The sequence below is a fragment of the Propithecus coquereli genome, unplaced genomic scaffold (assembly GCF_000956105.1).
Source record: "Propithecus coquereli isolate 6110/MARCELLA unplaced genomic scaffold, Pcoq_1.0 Scaffold2, whole genome shotgun sequence".
In the NCBI taxonomy this organism is placed as follows: domain Eukaryota; kingdom Metazoa; phylum Chordata; class Mammalia; order Primates; family Indriidae; genus Propithecus; species Propithecus coquereli.
This window is the reverse complement of record NW_012144966.1, coordinates 16853529-16878018: the sequence shown is the minus strand read 5'-3', so window position 1 is coordinate 16878018 and position 24490 is coordinate 16853529. Positions and strand designations below refer to the sequence as shown.

General features: G+C 35.8%; 1 protein-coding gene across 1 annotated transcript in view; it reads left to right on the top strand.

The window, feature by feature from the left end:
- The window catches only part of CPNE3 (copine III), a 44990-nt gene extending 26047 nt beyond the window's left edge, over window positions 1–18943 (top strand). Inside the window, exons 6-14 of the mRNA XM_012643547.1 lie at window positions 4246–4344; window positions 5958–6044; window positions 6775–6834; window positions 7361–7494; window positions 11734–11788; window positions 11869–11920; window positions 15181–15314; window positions 16725–16961; window positions 18571–18943. Coding sequence (XP_012499001.1) covers window positions 4246–4344; window positions 5958–6044; window positions 6775–6834; window positions 7361–7494; window positions 11734–11788; window positions 11869–11920; window positions 15181–15314; window positions 16725–16961; window positions 18571–18681 — 969 coding nt within the window. The 3' untranslated portion in view covers window positions 18682–18943. The remainder of the gene's footprint in view (window positions 1–4245; window positions 4345–5957; window positions 6045–6774; window positions 6835–7360; window positions 7495–11733; window positions 11789–11868; window positions 11921–15180; window positions 15315–16724; window positions 16962–18570) is intronic.
- The last annotated feature ends 5547 nt before the right edge of the window (window positions 18944–24490 follow it).

Below are 24490 nucleotides of genomic sequence, written 5' to 3'. Positions count from 1 at the left end.
TATATATTTTAATAAGATTGCTTTGCTCTGCCAATAGGTGATACGTATAACTACATTCTTTGCCTTTGGTGTGTCCCTTGCAGATAAAAGTAAATGTTACCCTAAGAACCTAACACTTCCTCCAGCCCTTAGCAAGGGAAGAGAATAGTGGTGGCATTTCTGTTCCTTATTTTCAGAGCAAGGTATAATTCACTGAAAGCTTATAAATGGCTTTAGTTTTAGAGAGTCAGGGAAGTGGGCTGGAAACAGCAAACAGCAGATGTTTCAGTGGGCTTTTTTAATGTTTTTGTTCATAGGCATTTAGCAATAGCTATACATATATATGTAGGTGTATGCACATATATTTTTTGAGACACTTTTATACTAGAGTTATCATCTTTAAATAATTCTAAATAGAAGCCTTTCTTATGCTCAGAGGTCAGCAGACCAATTTTTTAAAAAAATTAATTTGGTAAAAACAGGAAAGGTAATATTGTGGTACAAGTATAGGGTTTGGAGTCAGACCACAGTTCAAGTTTTGGCTTAGCCCTTTAACCAACTAAGGGATCTTGGGTAGGTCAATTAACTTCTTCACTTTTATAATGGAGATAATAATTTCTGCCTTACAAAAAAGTAAAGATGAAATTAACAAAAGTAAAAATTTTGTAAATCATTAAATACAATAGAGGTGCCATTATTATTGAAAACCACTTCATTTCTGAGATCCATAAAAATTGTTCCCAGTTTGTAGAGAACTTTAAAAGTCCCATGTAGGTATGATTTGTATGGTATTTTAAACAGCAGTGAAAAATTTAGGTCCAAAATAAACAGAAAACTATCTATAAAAATTAGTTTTTATTATTATACCAAATCCAGCACTTTTGCTTTTCTCATTAAAAACAGTAAGCATCATTAAATGTGAGAAGGCAGCAATGTCTGGGGAAAAAATGCCTAAGCCATAACTATTTGATTGTTTGTAATGATATGTTAACAATGAAACAATGTTTTTTAAACTTTTTTGCTCACAGTGGCATGCTTACAGGGCTATTTTATTATAGTAAGTAAATTGATTTTCTGAGTTTTCTCTGATAAATGTCTTTCATTCTTCAAAGTTTCTTGGTTTGTTTTTAACTACGCATAACTTGGTTTGACACGTCATTACTGACTTTATTTCACTTAGTTCTGTATTTTTTTGTAATATCAGAAAGTCATACATTTGTGATTCTGTTACTGTTTGGAAATTGCTTATAGGCATCGTAAAGAGTAAAGGGCGGAGAATAGAGTCAAAATCCTTGCTAGTTTCTTTGCTGCAATATGTTATTACTCTAGCATGTATTATTTCCATAAGATCAAGTGAATAAGAGAAATAATTATGCATGTTGCTACCTTGCCTAAATGGGAATGCCTTAGTGAATGTAGTATTGTGTGGTGTGTGTATTCTTTTACATATATACATATAAACATATGTATATATACATACATTTATTATTTATTATGCATAGACAAGGGCTGTCCGGAAAGTATCCAGCCATGTAATATGAAAAATAGAGACATTTATTATATTAACCATAGCTGGATACTTTCCAGAGAGCCCTCATATTTATTATGCATATGCACAGTATACATTATCTGTATATTATGTATATGCATTATGTATCTGTATATGTATAGGTATCTTTTGTATAGCTGTTAAATATATATGTATACATTTATTATACATTTATATATACATATGCACATGCATTCATTATTATGCATACTGTTATGCACAACAGTATACATAACATTATTGTGCATACTGTTGTTTAAACAACCAATAGTACTATGTCTTTGAATTCTTGAGAAGAGAGAAATTAAATGATATAAATCTTCTTATCTCAAACTGTACCTGGACATATGCCAGGATTATAAATACCATGTCTACCTTTAAGGGAACAAGAGGGGCTTTTCTTCTGTATTTATTATAGTGAATAATCAGAACTTTTAGTTTAAAAATATTTTTTGTATTTCCTGAAGTTTGAGTCAGTCTAAACATATGAACGGTTTTAGCCCTATTTATAAGCTTTGTTTAAATAAAATTGTGGCCTTATCAAGACTTAATCTTGTAGATACAAATTGGTATTCCCCGAATGCAAAGCTATTCCCTAAATTGTAAAGTTCTGTTTTCCATAATTGAAAAATGTCTGTTAAAAAAACATGAACTTATTAAAATATTAAGATAGTTTGTTTTCCACCTTATCTAAGTTTTACTTCCTCTGGAAAAAATTGTTAAAATTATTGACTTTCTTTTCCTTTGATACATTAAAGAGTCAGATAAAAGGCTTTTGGTTTAAGAATTGGATATTGAAAATGTAGGACAAGAGTCAAACTGTCAGACTTGGTCAGTGACCAAAGTGCCTGCAAAGCATTTCTTTTTTTGTTTTTTCTTTCCTTTCCTTCTTTCCTTCCTCCCTCCCTCCCTTCCTTCTTTCCTTCCTTCCTTTCTTTTTTTTTGTGAGAGGGTCTCGTGCTGTTGTCCAGGCTGGAGTGCAGTGGCATGATCATAGCTCACTGCAGCCTTCAGCTCCTGGACTCAAGCAATCCTCTTGCCTCAGTTTCCTGAGCAGCTGGGCCTATAGGCACACACCACCATGCCTGGCTATTTTTTAAAATGTTTGTGGAGATGGGGTCTCACTATGTTGCTCAGGCTGATTTTGTATTCCTGGCCTCAGGTGATTCTCCTGCCTTAGCCTCCCAAAGTGCTGGGATTACCACACCTGACCCCCAAAAATCCCTTGCTGTTAACTCAAAATTACAATTCTAGATCTTGGCTATTTTATTGATTGACTGATTTTTAGTCTTCCTGAAGAAGAATGAAAACACAAGTAAGGAATTTAAGACTTCCAGTTATGGTAAGCACTCAATTCATAGAACCAAGGGGAAAAACAATTACTTTGCCAAGTATATATATAAAATCCTAAGCATTTTAACTTGATGATTAATATCACTTTGTGAAGGATAATAGCAAGATGAAGCTCTCTTTTGGCTGAGGGTAAATGTAAATTGCTTCTCAGTCACAAGCTTTTATTTTAAAGCACAGGCTGTAGAAGGATTTGAGAGTGTCCTTAGCATAGCTTTACTTTACCTGTGTTGGTTACCGCACAAGGCATCCTGTTGTCTAAGACTTTTTATTTAGTTCCTCCGAGTTTTAGTTCTGCAAAATGGGAATAATAGTAACAGAATTCCCACTCTCTGTACCTCACAATGCTATTTAGAGAACGTGCACAGTGCACATCATAAATGTTTGCAGAAATGAAATAATCTGTTTTGAAATTATAAAGTACTATAAAAACATTGGTGTTGAATGTGTATGATTAGTATGGCCAGTTTTCAAGTTCCCTTGAACACCTCTGCTTGCTGATAATTCACACCAAACCTATTTTTCCCACTGCAAAAAATATTCTAGTATTCGAGTGCATATTTACTTTTTGGTTACTTCTGTCAACCTGACACAAAACTACATGCAAATTAAATACTCTCACCTCTCTTCTTTCTGCTTTCAGAGAGGGAGCATTATAAGACTAGAACTCACCCTCTCTTACGTGGAAATAGAGTAAATATGACCCCGTATAGATACTTCCTCAGTGGACTGAGTTCTCTTGCCTTGGAATTGTCCATTTCATTGTAAGAGTTGTGATTCTCAGAATGATGCGAATCTGAATTTATCATATCTAACTTTTAATACAAACCTAGCCTCACCAGATTGTAGCTAATGAAATATATTTTCCGTAAATCTAAATTATCTAGGATTTGATTATATAATTGTTAGCCACCTAGAATATTGACTTCCTTTCTTTCTCTAGACAATGGCTTTTAGTCCTGGCCTAGTGTTAATGAGGTAAAGAAGTGGATGAGAAAGAAGCTATAATTTCATTTTGCCCTTTATAAGCACTTACAGAGGGCGTGATAGAGGAGCTAGAAACTGCTTAATGTGGAATTTAAGTAGTATTTGTGTTTTTCATCTGCCTGTGATCTATCCTAGAGCCCCATTCTAAGGATAGTTGGGATTTGAAAGTGTTTCACTATTGCTACTCTAGGAAGTTAATTTCTACTTTTCCAAGTAGGGATTGCATATTAAACATTTTCACTTATTTTAACTAAAATGGCACTTCTTGATATGTTACATTTATTACAGTCAACACTTTTTAATAAAATTATATTGATGTTTATATATTTTATTATACTTATTTAATAAAGTTTATATATTTTTGTTATACTTAATTTCAGGTAGAGTGTTATGATTATGACAATGATGGGTCACATGATCTCATTGGAACATTTCAAACCACCATGACAAAACTGAAAGATGCCTCCAGAAATTCACCTGTAAGTTATATCTTTGTATTTGCATATACCTTATAGTTTGGCTATATATTTATTACCATATTTCATTTTTTCCTTTGGCATAGCAAATGGTTTACCATGTTTTTATTTTATATCTCATAATGCTCTGAAATATTTAATAATCACATAATCCAAAATTCACATTTGGGATATGAGTTTTATTGAGCAGAACACCATGTCATTGGTTACCAGTGCCAGGTAAGGACCCCAACTACATAGAGGATAGCAAAGATCATCACAATGTCAGTTACTAGGAATAGAAGTCCAAACAGTTTTGTCTACTGTGTCTTGGTATTGGAGTCACCAAGGCAACACAGTACAATCAAGCACTGGAGGGAGCAATACTTTACTCACGTGGAGAAGAAACAGAGCAGGATCAGCCTCCATAGTAGACATTGGTCCCCCGTGGACAGCAGGTCCATCTGGCAGCCAACACAAGGCAGTTGGCCTCAGTGTCCTTTTCTGGTGCTGCAACAGAAGGACCCCCCTCCCCACACATGGAGTCTGAAAGCTGGGGGCAGGCCTGAGAGCCATTGACACACAGGCTTAAGCAGAACGAAGGAGTACTTATTGAACCTGAAAGTATGAATGAATAAAGTAATGTAGCCTTTTTCAATGAGAATTCTGTTTAGGGCATTTTTGTATCTCTAATACTTAGTAATTAATATTTCTGATTATGACCGAAACTCTAGCAAGATCCTGAACCATCAAGGAATTTGTTTAACATAATTCTGTTTTGCATGATTGTGTCAAATGTATTTTTCATTGCTTGATTCTTAGAGAATTAGCACTGACTAAGTATATAAGTGGCTTTCTGTTAACCAGAAGAGGCAGCTTATTGAGTATTGATTGAGTGTCTCTTATGCTACTATTAGGCAAGACAGTGAGAATTTGAAGGTATAACTTGGAGGTGATTATACCCTAGTTGTGAAGAAGAAATTAAATGAAATAATTGAGAATAATACAGAGTATGTAGCTAAATTTTATATGGTTGTAGAAATTTAAGGAGATGGATGGAGATCAGAGAAGATAGAACAGTGGTGGAAATTACAGAGAAGAACAATGTGAGCCAAGCCTTAAGGATGGATAGGTGGATAGGAGGTAGAAGGAAGATCATTCTGTTTAGGGGACGGAACTATAAAGGAGAATGTATTAGATATTGGATCTATTTCTAGCATATATTCCCAGTGGAAAGAGATGGTCTTTGCTGCATATTTTACCATAGGATTGGGCTTTCATATATTTGTTTTATGATGTTGGGTTTTTTTTCCCTCTTTTCTAAAAGCTGTATTTTTGTGTTTGTGTTGATAATAGCTAGGGGTAATATTATATTTCCTTTATTATAAAAGAGAAAGATTATTACTTGAAGCATTGCAAGGAAATTACCTACCGAGGTAATGTTTATTCTTGGGAACTATTTTAAAAGATATGTGATTTTAGGAGTGCCTTGTGTAATTGTTTCTGAGTTGTATTTTGCTGCAGACTTATATCAGTAGGTGGTTTGATTCCAAGAGAAAAAAGTCATTTATTTGAATTTGCATTGGCATTTCTACGATTGCTAATAAAAATAAACATTTTGTCATCTTTTTCTACAGATTGAATTTGAATGCATAAATGAAAAAAAGAGGCAGAAGAAAAAAAGCTACAAGAATTCAGGTGTTATCGTTGTGAAACACTGTGAGGTTAGTTGGCCTTGGCTACTTATAATGTAATGAGATTATATTTCAAGTTCTTCTATCAGTATGGTTTATATCAAACAAATACTTGAATTCTAGGCAGTTGAAAATCCTATGAACATCTGGTCACTTTTAGGAAAAAGAATAGAGTAGGAGATAGTAAAGATATCTTTCAAGTAACTTGCTTCTAAAGTTTGACAATGTCTTAGCAAAGGACAAGGAATATTAAAGTTTTTCATTATCTTAGGAAATATAAGGCATTGTAGTATTTTCCCAGCCCATTATGGAAATGGCCTGACCCAGTGCATTTATTCTATCATAATCTTAAGATGAGATGTTATGAGTGGAGAGGAAAAGTCAGATTTCTTACAGTGAACAAAAGTGGAGTTTTTTTTGTTTGCTTTTGTTTTTTTTAAATCTCGATTACTATGCTTATTAAAGTTCTCAGCATATTAGACTCATTATATTAATTTCTTAAAACTCAAAGTTGAGTGTATTTCATCTTTGGCCATTAATATTCTAATGTTAACATTGCTATAATCTTGAAGTAAAATCTTATACATTCATGACATGTAAAGGTAGAGATGCGTTAAACTTGAAAGCAGGGATGATTTACACATGTTTATATCATGTGCTGTTCAATTTACAAACTTTAAAAAACATATGCCAAAGAGCTTTTTGTTTCTCTTGTATAGTAGGAGAGTTGTAATTTTAACAGTTTTTTCTTTATTTTTAGATTACAGTAGAATGCACATTTCTTGACTATATCATGGGAGGATGTCAGCTGAATTTTACTGTAAGTAACACACTGAATTTTTCAGCATAGATTGTAACATGTTACTTTTGTCTCCATTTTACAGTATTCTTTCTTTTACTGCAAATTCACTTTGTGATGAATTTACACGATCTGCTCAGCATGGTCTCCTCAAAGACCTCAGACAGGTTGTATAGGTTTATCAAAACTCTCAGCTTTTTTGATGAGATCTCTTCTTCCCGAGAGAAAGCAGATATGTATAAACTAGTGGTTCTCCTGAAGTAATTTAAGTAATAGAAAGCATCAGTCAAACAAACTTACAAAAAACAGTTTCTAAGTCTAGGTAATGGGTATGTTAATTCATGATTTAAGACATTTAGAAAAATAGGGACAACAGGTTGTTTCATGTTCAGGCCCTAACTATTTAATTGTCTATGGAAATAGTGGTGGGCATTTATTAGGAAATGGCAGTAGCAGGCTCCAGGATGAATGTTTGTCTCTCCTCTCCTAAAGTTTTCCTGGACATCAAGCCTTCTCCTTGGTAAGGGCTGCAATTGTTATTTGACAGGTGGGAGTGGACTTCACTGGCTCCAATGGTGACCCAAGGTCTCCAGACTCCCTTCATTACATCAGCCCCAATGGTGTTAATGAGTATTTGACGGCTATCTGGTCTGTGGGACTGGTCATTCAAGATTATGATGCGTGAGTATGATTTTGGAAAAACTAAAATGCTTGTTTTCATAACTCCCCGGAAAGGGCAGTTTCTGTTTCGTCAGATGGCTAGAACTCAGATATAGGTGGTAGGATGAGGGTGCTGGGAGGAAAAGCTTTCTCCTTAAAATTTCCCTTGTTTTCTTTTGTTTTTCTCTTTGTGGCAATCTTAGTGTTTACCTTTGATCTCAAATCTCTTGCTGTGATTGGTTATATTATGTGTAGCTTGCTTATTTATTAGCTGATCTGTATCAGCAAGGCTGTTCTTTCTTTGATCTTGTTTCCTTGGGGTTTATTCATTAGGCATAAGTTGTATGTGATTAAAGTTCAGATGACATGTTTTGTAAACACTAGTAAAAACTATTTCTTACCTATTTCCTTGGCATTTATCAAATTATTATTAATGGTGACTTTTAACAAGTACTGAAAGATAATTTAATTGCTGTAAAATATTCTGAATGAATTCTCAGTGATTAGATTTTGAATATATTTAAATAGATCCTCTTGAAGATTTACTAAACAATAAGAAAAAAATCTGTGTTAGTATTTTTTTTTCTGGATCTATTAGAACACAGGATAAATTTTCACTTGTTTTTGCCTATTAATATTTAATGATAAAAGCCCTTACATATTGATGGAGCTTTTCATTAATCTGTCATGGCATTTAAAGAGGTGAAATTTTCAGGCAAATGCAAACATATCTAAAGCAAGGGTGGCAATTCCAATATCAGGCTAGTAAACTTTAAGGCAAAAGTCATTAAATATAGTAAAAAATTATAGAGTACTTTTTACTATAATCCAAAATAAAAATATAACCATGAACATGTTTAATATCAGAGTATTAAGTATTTCAAGTAAAAATAGCTGGAAATGTAATAAAAATTTCAAAGTAACCCAATTATAATGGGATTCTTATATAAAAAGTAGGAAATTTGTAGGGTTGTTTTCTCAGACTGTCACCTGGAAGTTAATAACAAAAGAATAACTAAAGAAAATTTACCACATGGAAATAAAAAACTCAAGTGGTTCTTAGATCATAGAGGAAATCAAAGTGTAAAAATAGACTATCTAGAAATAAAGGACAATGAGAAGACTATATGTGGTACTGTTTCTATAGGGAAAATTTCTGGCTTTACATGCTTTTATTTTTCAACAAGAAGAATTAGATATAAATGAACTAGTTTTTCAACAAAATAAAATTAAAGAATAGGAAGAAAAAATAAAGGAATAATAATAATAATAATAGAATTCCATATACGTGTTAGCCATTATGTACCAGGGATAATTTAAAGCATTTTCTAGGTGATATTCATCTAATCCTCATACTTCACTGTGCCATGGGTACTTTCATCTGCATTGTACAGATGAGAAAACCGAGGCACAGAGTGTTATATAACTTGTCTAGTGTCACTCAGTTGGTAACTGGCAGAGATGGATTGAGCCTGGGCTGTTGGGCTCTAGAGACATGCTCTAATAGTAATGCTTTGGAAAGTTTAAAGAAAAACCACCAAACTTAAAAATTAAATCAAGAGGTGGTTCTTCGAAAGTTCAGCAAAACTTAGGGAAACTTTGGTAGCACTGACCCAAAAATCTGGATTAAAGGATGATATTTTAGCAAGCTGTACATTACCAAAGTTGACTCAAAGAGGCAGAAAACCTGAATAGACCAGGAACCATGGAAGGAATGGAACAGGTAGGTAGTCAAAGAGCCACTCCTCACAAAGGCACCAGGTCAGGACAATTTCATACTTAAATTCTAACAAACCTGTAAGGAATGAATGCAAACCTAAAAGAAATCAACTAAAAAATATTAGATAGTAGTGAGTTCAGAAAGGTGGTCAGATACAACATAAAATTAAAACATTAACAATTTCTCACTAACCAGCAGTAACCAATTCAAATAATGATAGTGGATAAAAGTTGCAATTCATAATATAATGAAAAAATGAAAATGAATTTAGTAAAAAGTCTAGGATCATTAGTAAAGAAAACTACAAAATTGTACTGAAGGACAAAGAAGAAACTCGTATTTAAACAAGTGGAAAGATATACCACGATTTCTAGATAGGCAGATGTCATAATGATGATGTAAAATTTTCTCCCTGAATTAATCAATTTTTATCAAAATTGCAATGGAACCCTGACAAAATGATTCTTAAAATTTTCTAGAAGGAAAAATGAATCAGAATAGCCAAGAAATTTTCTAGCAAAAAAGAAAAAAAAAATGAAGGAGAATTTGCTCTAGCAGATATTAAAACTTATATTAAAGTTATCTTAATTAAGAGGATGGGCTGGGCGCGGTGGCTCACGCCTATAATCCTAGCACTCACGGAGGCTGAGGCAGGAGGATTGCTTGAGCTTAGGAGTTCGAGACCAGCCTGAGCAAGAGGGAGACCCCGTCTCTACTATAAGTAGAAAGAAATTAGCCAAACAACTAAAAATAGAAAAAATTAGCCAGGCACAGTGGCACGTGCCTGTAGTCCCAGCTACCCGGGAGGCTGAGGCAGTAGGATCACTCGAGCTCAGGAGTTTGAGGTTGCTGTGAGCTAGGCTGATGCCATGGCACTCTAGCCTAGGCAAGAGAGTGAGACTCTGTCTCAAAAAAAAAAAAAGGATGGAATACATGACCAGTGGAAACAAGCAAGTAGTCCAGAAATAGACACACATGTATAAGTGAATTTAGGGGAAGGAGTTTTAACAGCTGTCAAACTGGACAAGAATTGAATTTGGATCCCTGATTCAGACGTGTGTATGTTAGGATACTATTCTGTATAAATTAGAGTTTAGAGCCATACTGCTGAAACAGACACCCAAAAACAAAGTGGCTTTGATAAAATAGAGGTTTATTTCTCTTTCATGTTGCGTGTCTAGCGGTAAGTAGTTAGGACTGATAGGGCAGTTCTGTCATTCTCAATTCATAACTTCCAGCCCTGGGTCCAAGGTAGCTGCTCTGGTTCTCGTCTTCTCCACCCAGTGGGAAGAGAAGAAAGGAACCTGGGAACACATGTGCATTCCCTTTTAGGGGCATGATTCAGAAGTGGCTGACAATTCACTTCTACTCGCATCTCCTTGGCTAGAATCTAGCCACCTCACCACATCTAGCTCAAAGGAGGTAGGAGGTGCAATCTCTAGTTCAGGTATTCTGTTATTAAAGAAGAGAAGAATAGATATTTGTAGACAGCAGCAGTTTCTGCTTCATATCCTACTCCAAAACACTTTCCAGATGAATTTTAAGTTTGATATCAAAAGCAAACTTGATAGTTCTAGGAGAAAATATATGTGAATTTTCTATAACCTTGCATTGAGAGAAAGGCCTTTAGGTAAGACAGAGAAGGCAGGCAAGACCAAGAAAGAAGAAATCACAAAAGAGTTTTTATGTGTTCACATTTATTGATATTAAAAACTCTGAAAAGAAATATACTTTAAACAAAGTTAAAGATGGACTGCAAATTGGGAAAAATATTTCTGACATGGCAAAGGTTCTATCTTCAATGCAAAAAGAACCATGAAGAATAAATACAAAAAGAATAGCCCTAATAGAAAAATTTATATGTTCATTACAGTGTTTTAATGGCAGAACATTAGCTATCTGACATAGAGGGGAGAATATCCACACAGTGGGGTACTCAGCAACCATTCACAGGATTTTATATGTTCAGGTCCACAGTCCCTATCTCTAAATGCTTGAAGCCAAATATTGGCAAATACATTTTGCTACAGAAACCTGAGAGTTTTATGACCTACGGCATTTGTACTGTGTTTCTGTGGCCAAATATATGAATATTCATATTAAGTGGCATAAATAAATGCTGTAAATTAACCTCTTCTCAGCTGAGATCAGATTTTGCTGCCAAATGAGTTTGCTGTAAACAAATGAAAAAACTTGTGATTTTAGGGATTTATTTACACATTGTTCAGTGAAGTGATGCACAAGATTTAAGTAGAAAAGAGTAGGTTATAAAATGTGAATATTAATTCCACTTTTATAAAATACAGAGAGAAACATTTTTCTTTCACAATACATGGAAAAATATTTAGAACATGAGTTGTCAAAAATTAATGTCGATTCTCTCTGGCAGTTATTATGGGTAATCTTTGTTTTATCTTTATACTTTTCTAAGATTTCAATTTTTTGAAATTAGTTCATATTAATTTTATTATGAGTAAAGATAAAGCTATTTTTATTTTGAAAAAAATAATATGTTACTTTTTTAAAATTTTTCTTTTTAGTGATAAGATGTTTCCAGCTTTTGGTTTTGGAGCTCAGATACCTCCTCAGTGGCAGGTAAGAGGAAATTTCATTTTAAAGCTTTGCCTTCTAGAAGAGCAATACAGGCCTCATCAATCCTCTTTCATTTTTGACAGGTATCACATGAATTTCCAATGAATTTTAACCCATCCAATCCCTATTGTAATGGTAAGTTAAAAAAACAAACATGAGGACTTTAAATTCAAAACCAGACTAGTCTTTGTTATTTGTTTTATTCTCCTGGTTTAAAACTAGTCAGATTTCATCTCTAGTTTTCATTTTGTTACATATTTAACTTTCTGTTGTATAAGGTAGAAAAATTGCATCAGGTTGGTAGTTTGGGTGATAATGATAATTATGGAGCAAATCAGTATTATAATGATGGAGGTTGTAAGATAAATTCTTCTACCTTCAGAGGTTTAATAGAACAAAGAAATTCTCAGTCATGGGAGTAAATCAATAAAAATTATCATATATTAAAAGTATGTTCATGTATAAATTGATTTAAAAATAAACCTTCAATAAAAAGAATAATTCAGCAGGCAGATCTTTTGAAGCTTTCCTCAGTGTCAGTCACTGCGCAAAGAAAAAAGCATTCAGCATCTAATTACTTGTTGCTCACACAGTGTTCTGTAAGTGGGTGGGGTGGATGAAAAGAACAAAGAATTGAGCTACAAATAGCAGCTTTTCCTGCAGAGGGCAGGAGGCAGACATTTGTCTGTTATTTCACTTTTTCTTTACACCTCAAATATTCAAGTGCTTCCTCCTTTTTACTACATTGGTCAATCAACCTAAAATGTCAAATCTCTCACTAAATTACGTAAGACTAAGTAGTTGAGAGGAGGAAAGGTAGGTGTGCAGGCAGAGGCATAATTTGAAATTCTAGACAAAAGGCTAATTTTCTGCAAAGGGTCCTTCTGACAGTTATAAAATGTATAGCTTTCTAAAGGTGTTCTTTCCTTTTCTTCTAAATAATGTTCATAGGGTGGAAGAGCATTAACATTTTTGGGGGGGTAGTTTGCATTGTGGTTTTCTCCTTTTTTCCAAAACACTTTTTCCATACTAATTCAGTGTTCCCTTGAGGCACTTTCAGTGGCTGGTTGTGACTTCTTTTATCCCTAGCCATTTGAAACTGGGAATATTATTCTTTTCAAGAAATGTGCTTCATGCTTATGATGAAATTGAAATAATTTCTGGAATTTTTTGTAATTAAATATGCATGACATATCATGCGATAATTCATTTTAAAAGTTTATTTACTCTGTGAATTATATGAGCCCATCTTTGGGCTGTTCACCACGCACAGCTTTTTTATTTTTGGTTTGCAGTCTGAAAAAGAGTCTATGTGGTTTTAGACAAAGGAGATACTGTACAGAAAAAAAATACAGAGTCTTATTTTGAGGCAAAGAAGTTTAATCCCTTTGCCTAATTAATCCTTCAAATTAGTTGCCTAGAAATAGCATGTCTCACTTGTTTCTTTAATTCAAAGGAAGGATTTTGGCATAATTCAGTTTTAGTTGAGGAATTGAATGCTATTGATATTTGCGAATAAATTAAATTAAATTAATTGTTTATACCTTCAGGTAAAAAAGCAACTAAGATGATCGAATTGGAAGAAAACATTAATGCTGTAGTAATGGGCTCAATTTTTCTGCAGCATTTGTCACTGCAGTGAGATTCTGCTGCTAGCAGATGTTAACATTATTTTTATTACTACTGGGCTAACTCTTAGTTACATGCACCTTAGCATGTAAAACCACCTCCACATATGAATGAGTTATGTTCTCAGGGGTTGGTTATAGGACTACTTGGTTCTAAGTTCAAAGTAACTAAGAGGAGTTCATTGGAACTCTTAAATTTTAAAAGGGGGGAGCTGGTCTTGTGAAGCTTTTAGATCAAGTACAGTCATGCACCAAATCACAATGTTTTGGTCAATGATGGAACGTGTATATGACTGTGGTCCCATAAGATTGTAATACCATATTTCTATTATACCTTTTCTATATTTTCTGTGTTTATATATGTTTTGGCACACAAATTACCATTGTGTTAATTGCCTGTAGTATTCAGTACAGTAACGTGCTGTACAGGTTTTTAGTCTAGGAGCAATAGGCTGTACTTGTCGTATAGCCTAGGTATGTAGTAGGCTGCACCATCTATCTAGGTTTGTGTAACTACACTCTGATGTTCCACAATGCACGGTGATGAAATTGCCTAACAACACATTTCTCAGAATGTATCCCTGTTGTTAAACAACACATGACTGTATATGTTTCTCTTCCTTGTTGCCCTGTGTTCTATTGGACATTTTTAAAGCAAGAGACCTGTTTTGGTTTACATTAAAAGTTTTTTTTTGTGGGAGATATCTGGATGACCCCAGCAAGTACTGGGGGGGATTCTTTAGGATTTCTAGTATCCTACCTGTATCCTAAACACTCTGACATTAAGGGCAGATTCAATAGGTGCATATGTGGGATATGGGTTGCATCGGCAGTGCTTTTACCAGCAATGTCAGTCAACTTTCATTAAATTGTGCTGTTAGGATAAACAATCTCCAAATCACAGTGGCTTATAATGACAGTTTATTTCTTGCTCATTTTACATGTGGCTAGATTGTAGCTCTGCTCTGTTTCTTATATTGGGACTTAGGCTGAAGGAGCAGCCCCCAATTGGGATGTGCTGCTCTCATGGCAGAGGGAAAGAGCAAGAGAGCTGGAGGAGACAGGCAGTAGTTCTGAAGACATCTGCTTAGGCAGGGATATCATGTTCATTCACATGCATTGCTCAAAGCTAGTCAAATGGTGCTGTCCAACTTTTAACCTACCTCCAGCAGGCCCTGGGCAGTAGCCCATAAACAAACACATTAGTGTTTCCACAGCAAAATGGGTAAGTAACCTGGAAGTGAATATCTGGAACTAATACAGTCTACGATACTATGCTTAACCTTTAAGTTATTGAATAAACACTTGCATCAATTAATTAACTAGGATTAATATTAGGTTTATAGCCATCTGCTATTTTTGTGGAACCTCTGGCCATATATGTGATTTTTAAAAAAATTTTATCAGGAACTTTTTCTTACCTTTTATCATTAGTTGTATGATATAGCACCTTTTTTGTGGTTCTTTTTCCATCAGTCACCTTCCCAAAACACATCAAAATTAAGCACAAATGTAACAGTCCTACTGTAGACTAATGAACAATTCAACTGAGATGAGAATAAATGCCATTTACTGGGGAAGGGCAGAGTTTATAGGTTTTTGTAATAGAGCATAGCTTTGGAGTTTTGTAACACATAGCTTAGAGGAACTCCTGAATATAGAACTTTTGACTATTTAAAACACTATATGTTGATAGATATAATTAGCCCATATTATAAGTAAACATATTGTGCTTGAGAATTTTTAATACTGCTTTTTTTGGTCTAGGAATCCAAGGCATTGTAGATGCGTACCGGGCTTGTCTTCCTCAGATAAAACTCTATGGACCAACTAATTTTTCTCCAATCATAAATCACGTGGCCAGATTTGCTGCTGCAGCCACACAACAGCAAACAGCTTCTGTAAGTGTTCTGTGGCCAGGGGATGCGAAGAATGTGGATTGGTACTTGCTCCTGTTGCCATTTTTCCATTTATTTAGTCTGTCTCAATACAGAGTTAGGGCAAGATGCCATGGTTTAGTCATCCTTGGCTTGGGAGTAACATCTATTGTTAAATTAATGATCATTAAGAATAAGACAAAGTTGGTCAGATGTGGTGGCTCACACTTGTAATCCTAGCACTCTGGGAAGCTGAGACAGGAGGGCCACTTGAGGGCAGGAGTTTGAGACTAGCCCGAACAAGAGCAAGACCCTGTCTCTACAAAAAAATAGAACAATTAGATGGGTGTGGTGGCGCATGCCTGTAGCCCCAGGAGTATTGCCTGAGCCCAGGAGTTTGATGTTGCTGTGCGCTATAATGATGTTGCTGCACTCTAGCCAGGGTGACAGAGCGAGACTCTGTCTTGGGGAAAAAAAAAAAAAAAAAGAATAAGACAACAACAAAACATTGCTTACATTCATGAATCTTTTCTCTGTCTCTTTTGAATTAATTTTCTGAAGATTCTACCAAAAAAGGCTATTAGCTACCTTTTTGAAGTAGACTTAACAAACTAAGACTTGATGACTTAGTGCATCCATTGTAATTGCAAGATTACTTACTGTACTGAAGAGATTTGAATTGGTTAACCTTACCTATTGGACCTTGGACACCAAATCTCTCTTATTTTAATTATACTCAGAAGTAAGGTAAAGGAAACTACCTCAAACAGTTGTTGAAAGAGCTAAATATAATAATTCGTATAAAGTGCACAGTGCATGGGGTCACGAGTAAACATTCAGCACGTTAGCTACTATTATAAATTTTATTCCATTCTAGACTTAAATGGCCCAAAAGATGGAGTCACAACTTTCTGTCACATTTTCCTACCATGAAAAGTTTTATCAGAGATGACTGAATGTAGAGAAAGATTCCCCCCTTAAACCATATCCGTTTTTTAAAATGTATAATTTAGCATGGTAAACAATTCTACTACTTCTGTATTTATTTGATCTTTTGAGAATGAAGTTATTACTTGGTCCCTTTATTGATACTTTGACATATTTAATAGTTCAGTTAAATTAAAGTGTTTATTCCTATGCTTACTGAAAGGTTAATCTTTGACATTTAGATGCCATGCTTCTGTCTATTTTGGCAACCCTATTTTGTGGTCTGCTGCACTTTTAATGAGCCTGTAGTTTTTGTAAGAGTCCATTTCCTTGTCATCAGAGAATCTTAGAACATTTTATGCAGGTGGTATCCTAGGTAGAGACTGCCAAGGAAAATGAACAAGATAGAGACTGAATGACTCATCAAGCTAGAACTATCATTAACCATAGCTTTTATTGTTTGGGAGTTTGACTTGCTCAGTGGACATAATTTCTTTTTTTTGGCAGCAATATTTTGTGCTCTTGATCATTACTGATGGTGTGATCACAGACCTTGATGAAACCAGACACGCTATAGTTAATGCTGCCAAGCTACCCATGTCCATCATCATCGTTGGAGTTGGAGGTGCTGACTTTAGTGCCATGGAGTTTCTGGATGGTGATGGTGGAAGTCTTCGTTCCCCATCGGGAGAGGTGGCCATCAGAGATATTGTCCAGTTTGTGCCTTTCAGACAGTTCCAGAATGTGAGTATTATTCTTCCTTATTCAAACAGTAAGACGTTTGAACACAGACCTTTGCCTGTCCACAAGCAGGCAAGTTGAGTAGGTGTGGGGTTAGAAAATGTGTGAACACTGTGTTTTTTCCATTTGAGAGCTCTAATTGGATTTGGAGTGTTGCTTCTGGGTGTATACAGTGTGCTTCTTGGAGTCTATATGACAAATTGTTAAAAACGGTATTGTTGTGAATGTCTTAAGATATATTTTATCTTTACCTTTGTAACAACAGAAAGAAGCGCTATATGAATACATGCTTAATTTATCAAGCTGGAAGTTGGTTTGATGAAAATTTCTCAGCAAGCTGTTGTATGTAGTATACTTCAGTGGTAACATCTTGAAAAACTGTGGAACAGAATCATAACCAGGATATTTACATTGATATAATCAAGATACATCACCACAGGGATCCCTCATGTGCCCTCTTATAGCCACATCCATTTCCCTTCCACCTCTATCTTTTCCTTAACCCTTGGCAACCACTAATCTGTTCTCCATTTCTGTAATTTTGTCATATCAAGAATATAACATAAATGGAATCATCATATAGTATGTAACCTTTTGGGACTGGTGTTTTTTTTTACTCAGCCTAATTCTCCCAAGAGTCACCGAGTTATTGCATATATTCCTTTTTATTGTTGAGTACTATTCCATGTTATGGATGTTACCCCAGTTTGTGTAAACATTCACCCATTGAAGGACATCTGAGTTGTTTCTTGTTTTGTCTGTTGTACATACAGCTGCATATAGACATTTATGCATGGGTTTTTATGTGAACATAAGCTTTTATTTCTCCGGGATAAATACCCAGGAGCACAATTGCTGGGTCACATGGTAGTTGCATGTTTAATTATTAAAGCAACTGTCAAACTTTTCCAGAGTGGCTATACCATTTAATGTTCCTACCAGCAATGGGAGGGGGTGAGGGCATGTGTGCAATTATAAAGCAGTATTGTTAGAGAGCTTTGTGGTGATGAAGTACTTCTGTATCTTGATTGTGGTAGTGTTTACACAGATCTCCCTATGTAACAAAATTGTATAGAATTTTATACCCACACATACAATGGAGTGCATGTAAAACTAGCAATCTGAATAAGGTCTGTGAACTGTACCAATGCCTGTTGCCTGGTTTTGATATTGTACTATAGTTACAAAAGCTGTTACCTTTGGAGGAAACAGGGTGAAGGGTACATGGGACCTCTCTGTATTATTTTTGCAACTTCCTATAAATCTATAATTATTTCACAATAAAGAGTAAAAAAATTTAATACCAAGTGAATGAAAGACCCACATTTAAAAGTTAAAGAACAACAACAAAAAAATCATCAAATGTTAAAATGCTGGAACTGGAAAAGGGCTTGATAAATGTTAGCAGGGATAATGTAATAACAGCAATCATAAGTAACATCGGTTACTTAGCTTATTCCATATTTCGTGGACTATTCCTCAGAAAACATATGGGCCTAGGAATTGGGAATTACTGCTTTTTAATGGCTTCTGAAGTATCCCTAGTCTTTTTTCAACAAGCCAGTAAAAATTCAGTTGCTGATAAAGTTGTTTTGATTTTGTTTTTCACAAGGCTCCGAAAGAAGCACTTGCTCAGTGTGTGTTGGCAGAAGTTCCCCAGCAGGTGGTGGGCTACTTCAACACCTACAAACTGCTTCCTCCCAAGAACCCAGCTACGAAATAAGAGGAGCTGTGACCACTTCAATAGAATTCTTTTGTGCTGTGTGGAGCAATGCCACCTTTTACCCAGAATCGTGTATCTGTCATTTTATGTACTCTTCACCTCCAGCATTTATGATGTAGATCCAGTTTTCTATGGATTGTATCTGTTTAAAGCATTCTTTTTTCCTTTTTTGGAGTGATAGTGCCACATCCATCTTTGCCCAATCAATTCAGTGATTACTAGTGATTTACAGTAATTGCAGTGAGGCTATTTGGATTAGAAACTAGTGTGGGAAAACCCCAGTTTGTCATTGTTGTTTTTTACTTTCATATGGTGAAAATGATGTTTTTAAATGTTTGTCATTAGAATGAAAAATTGTTGGGATGATGTGATTTGCAGGTAGCTGTACTTGGTTCATAGTGCATGTTAGAGCCAGTGTTCATACCTGATAACGAGAGCTTCTTAAATTGGATGAGATTGAATTTGTTACTGGAATTCTGCATTCAGTGCTTTTCCATGGGGTAAAACCTCCTTTAATTGCATCTGATTTTTGCTGCAATTTGGATACTACAGTTTACAAAACAGCATGCACTTACATAGGACTTCATGAAAAGTACTAAAGGAACAGGAAAAACACATATTCAATTTTTTAAATGTACAATCAATTAAAAAAAAAAAACCTCATGTAAGTAAGCCATTTTTATTTGTCTTTCTAGATATTTTATTTTCATTGTGGAAATCTGTAAACGTGGTCAGATTCAGCCTTTCTTTTCATCGATTGAATGTGACACTCAGGATTCTGTAGCTGCATAGATGATAGATTCTTCCAGATTCTACCTTATTAGATTATTTTAATTGAGATTTGTTAAAATGGTTAGGACTGCTTTATCCAGGAAAGCTATGAGGACCAGACATATAAGGTGAAATTCAGAATTCCATTTATTTCTGACTAATGAAAGATTTTACTTATTAAAAAAAAGTTTTTATACTTTCCTTGCTAAGGTCCCATACATTGATCTGTACAGATTCATTTGTATGTTTTCTCCTTTTTTTAAGTGGCATTTTGGTCTGACTTTTAATCTCATGATACTGGTTATCTGTTAGTCAAAATCACATTTTACGTTTTAGTAATGTGCTATTTCCTAAGTACAGAATATATCATATGAAGCATAAAACCTGTTGTAACTTAAAAAGAGAAAAAAAAAACAAACAAAAAAAACCCTTTCTGAATGCTGCATTAAGATAGAGTGTACTTTACATACTTTTTTTTAGAGTAGAATTTTTTTTCCTGACTGTTACACTTTACAACATATTACTTAGTGAACATTACATTTCCAAAATAGATGTAGTAACATTTTATTGAGGACCTGTGTGCTAAGTACTATGCATATCTGTATATTGGCCAATTATCTTCAGTAGTTTAACATTTAAAATTGTATGTTTATAACATATCCTTAAGTAGATGCACAGTGCCGTGTTGACATGACTCTCACTTTATTGAAAACCTGTCCCACAGCCCATATCTCTTGTTCTCTGCAATGTCTGAAGGAACTGGGCTGTCAGCTACTAACAGCTTTGGCTTCTCGGAAATATTCTCATTGCCAAGGTCAGGCTGAGAGGGGACCTGCCTGCTGTCATGGTTGCTTAGCCCAGGTGAGCAGTTACCTACCACCTTCCTGCTTGGCTAGTTGGCCTCTGGATTTGTGCTGTTAATTGGAAGGTACCCAACTAGTAGTCTGCTACTCTCTAGTATGGCTCCTTAGTTTTTTTTTTTTTTTTGAGACAGAGTCTCACTGTGTTGCCTGGGCTAGAGTGCCATGGCGTCAGCCTAGCTCACAGCAACCTCAAACTCCTGGGCTCAAGCGATCCTTCTGCCTCAGCCTCCCGAGTAGCTGGGACTACAGGCATGTGCCACCATGCCCGGCTAATTTTTTCTATTTTTGTTGGTCCAGCTAATTTCTTTCTATTTTTAGTAGAGACGGGGTCTCACTCTTGCTCAGGCTGGTCTCGAACTCCTGAGCTCAAGCAATCCACCTGCCTTGGCCTCCCAGAGTGCTAGGATTACAGGCGTGAGCCACTGCGCCCGGCCCTTAGTCAATTTTGACATTACCAATAAGGAAGAAGAAAACTGATTATTCTTCCAATTATTTGGAGCCATGGTTGTCTCAGATGTCCTAATTCGGTTCTCTTTGTGTGCTTGGAAACAACAGAGCCGTGTTGTTCTGGTTTTCAGAATTTTCCCTTTTAATCATAGGAAGCTTTTTAAAAAATGACTTACACATATTCTCAATGTATGGCAAAACAGAAATGGAGCTTCTCTGTTTAATGCTGGGGCAGGGTCCAGAGCCCCACCCACTGGGCCTACTCCTCATTCTTGTTCACCAGCTCCTCAGCAGCACCTAAGTCACCTGTGCAGGGTACAGGAAACTGCTGAGCACTCATTGGTTGGCCAAATAACAGCCATCACTGTCAATTTGAGCTGGTCTTCATAATTTTATATTCTGATTTTACCAGAATTGTTCTCTGTAAAAAAGTTTTTTTTTAAATTATTAATTCTTGTTCAGGATCATCAGTAGATGCTGTTATTCATAAGAACTGTGATTCCAGCAAATTAGGGTAATTGGTACGTTTTTGTAGTTTTGAATAAAAGCATGTATAATTTCTGAATTATCAGTTTCTAAAATTCTTACAATTTTAACACTCAACATCATCACATACTGATTTAATATTATTTTATATTAAAATAGTCCTTTTCTCTATTGTGCCACTATTTATTCATGTGCCATTTGTTCTTAAAATGCATTTAAAGAAAAATTAACCAAATTGACTTTCGCACTTCGTGTAATCAGATATAATACAAACATATATTGCAGTGACAGGGCCCTGGATAGATATAATATTTCTCACATATGCCTGTACTGAGAAAATATTATAACAACTGTCCTAGTCACCTTACCTTATAGTTAGAACTGAAATTTTAAGACCATAAAAATTTAAAGTCTGATCAGGGATTTACAACTGTTCACTTTGGTAGTGCCTTAGGCAGTGTTTCCAAAGTAAATTTAGGGCCCCAACTTACGCTATCTTTTGGCATAGTTTGCCGTTTTCATTTCATAAATTTCCTGGAAAGACATCTTTAGTAAATCTCTCCTACTCTCTTTATATGTGTGGTTGATAGTCATGGAAGGGACACATAAGGAAAGCTAGAAATTTGGTGGAAATCGTGAGAGACTATTTTGTGCTTTTATGGATGTTACACTTGATAATATGTGTATAAGTTACTAATATATGAATTGATGTTGAATATATATTCCATTTGAATTCCCTTTGGATAAAGTTATTTCTTGATGTAACACAGTAGTGTCTTGTTTTCATTTTTATTCTTACATATTATCAAAACAATTGAAAAGTTAGAAATAAAGTGAATATAGTGTTTTCAGTGGCCTGTATTCCATATTTTATTGAATTAAACAATTTGGAGGATGTTATGATATTTATTTATTGAAAAGATACTAAGTGGGTTCAAGATACTTTTCTGGGCACAATAAAGGGAAGATTCTCAGCTTATAGATAGGGAGGCCTGAGATATATGGGACTCATATTTTATCGATCACATTAAACAGGATGATATATACATCTAACTTTAAAAATATATTTTTTAATTGCTCTGTTATGTTGAAGTCATTGGACAGGGCTTTGCAAATACAGGGGTGACCAAGACAGGAACAATTGCTGCCTTCACAGAAATAATGCTAGAGGGACAGAGAAAACATTAAACAAGTAATTACAGAGGCGTGGAATCAGCGTGTGATATAACGTGTAGTAGAGAGACCTAACCCGAACACATCCCTAAGATAGACCATTGAATCCAAGACCTGAAAATTAGCAGATGAAGAAGGTTAAAAGCATTTATGAAGGTGTCAGGTCAACAACAAGTTTGGAGTTGAATGTTTTAGGAGTGGAAAGACTTTGAGTTTGTTGGAATGTAAAGTGCGAGAGGGGAAGTGGTAAAAGAAGAGCAGAGGGCTGAGGTGGAGTGGCTGGTGGGGCTTACACCTGGGGGCCCCCTGCAGTGGGTAAGGGAGTTCAGACTTACCTAAGGGTAACGGGATGTCACTAAATGGGTTTAAGCAAAGGAATGATGTGATTATCTTTGTGTTTCTAAAAAATTAGAGGACCTTACATTTTAGGGCAGACAGCTGGGCTCAGAAGCCCACAGAGTTCCATATGGAACCCTGTTGACAAACTTGGGTCTGGCCACAATGGCTTTGCCTTGGTGACGCCCATATGGGGGAGCTGGTGATGTTCACCTTCTGGTGGAGAATCAGCTGTTTGTTCACTTGCTAAGTGTCTAATTCTAGGTGTTTCCAAATGCTGTGCTTTTCCTGCCACAACCCTGCTGCCAGATCAAATCATCTGTTAGGCCTTTATCTCATCAATTCCTTAATGGTTCAGAGGGTGGCCCACACTTGGTGATAACAGATCTCCAGGATTGCCAAACCCTTGCTTGTAGCAAGACCATCACCCTTGTCACTTGTCACCAAGCATTATATGTTTGGCCAAATTTCCCAGAAAAATCAAAGCAGGTTGCATTGTCCTTGGAGAATCACACTTTGGCTTGGCTATTGATTCTTTCCTCCTGCAAAAGAAATGATCAGCGAGGCAAGTATCATTATAAGCAGAATGTTGACTTCTTATAGCTTGGGAAACAAGGGCTATAGTTCTGATCTTTTCATCAGTAGACTCGCAAAGCACCAGGTTTTATAGCAGCACCTGGTCTTCTAGGACTGGACTGAGAAGAATTTCAGGAATTGGGGAGCTCTAGAGAGTTCTCAGAGAAAAGACTGAATAGGAAATAATTTGTCTTTTTCAACCACCCCTTCCATCCAGTAAGAAGCGTTCACTTGTTCATTGAACAAATATTTATGGAATGGCTTCCTACTGGCAATCAATAGGGGAATTTAAAAAGAGTAAGGAGTAAGGAATTCTTACTAACTTCAAAGCTTATGATCTAATATGGAAAAGGAGATGGTATATGATGCTAAAACAAAACAGGAATGAGAGAGGTGAGGGAGCCCACTGTGGTTGGAGTAAGCCTGGCCATTCTCATGCCTTCAGGAGTCCATGGTCATGAGTAAAAAGGGGCCCCTGCACACTGCTTCTGGAAAGATGCTCCTCCCTCCCATCCTTCTAACATTCATTACTCTCCACCACTGTCCTGTGACTCCAGGACGGTTGATAATCAGTCCTCATGAGAAACCCAGATCATTAGCTTTCTCACTCAACCCCCTATCTGGCTCCTGTGTGCAATCTCTATCCTGACTGCACATCCCACTTCCCTCCAATGCCCCAAACCCTTCCACCCTGCCCTCAGGAACTGGGTCATTCATTAGCAAAATCTCTTCCAATGCTGCTTCTGGATAATCCCTTCGCCTTTGTATTCTAATTAAAACCTGGCTCTCTTGAAGAACATTGCTTCCTCTTCAGCCCTCTCAAGTGGAGGTTATTTCTTCCCGATCTACCACTGGGCTTAGAGGCAGGGTAGGTACCCTCCCTGCCCCTCCCTTCTGCTTTCAGGTAACTTTCCCTTCCTCTTTAAAACCTCCAGCTTTGAAACTCCTAACATTAAAATGGACCACTCTCTGTCCCTCCTTAGAATAATCTTGTTCTCTACTTCAGCCCATACCCTGAAAGTCATATCATTATGGATAACAAACCCCACCCTGATCTCGTTTTCAAGTACTCCATTTTCCAATAACAACCCACTTTCCAGCTCACTCTCTCTGGGTCCACAACTCTAACAAATCTCCATCAATGCCTTCAGTCCACT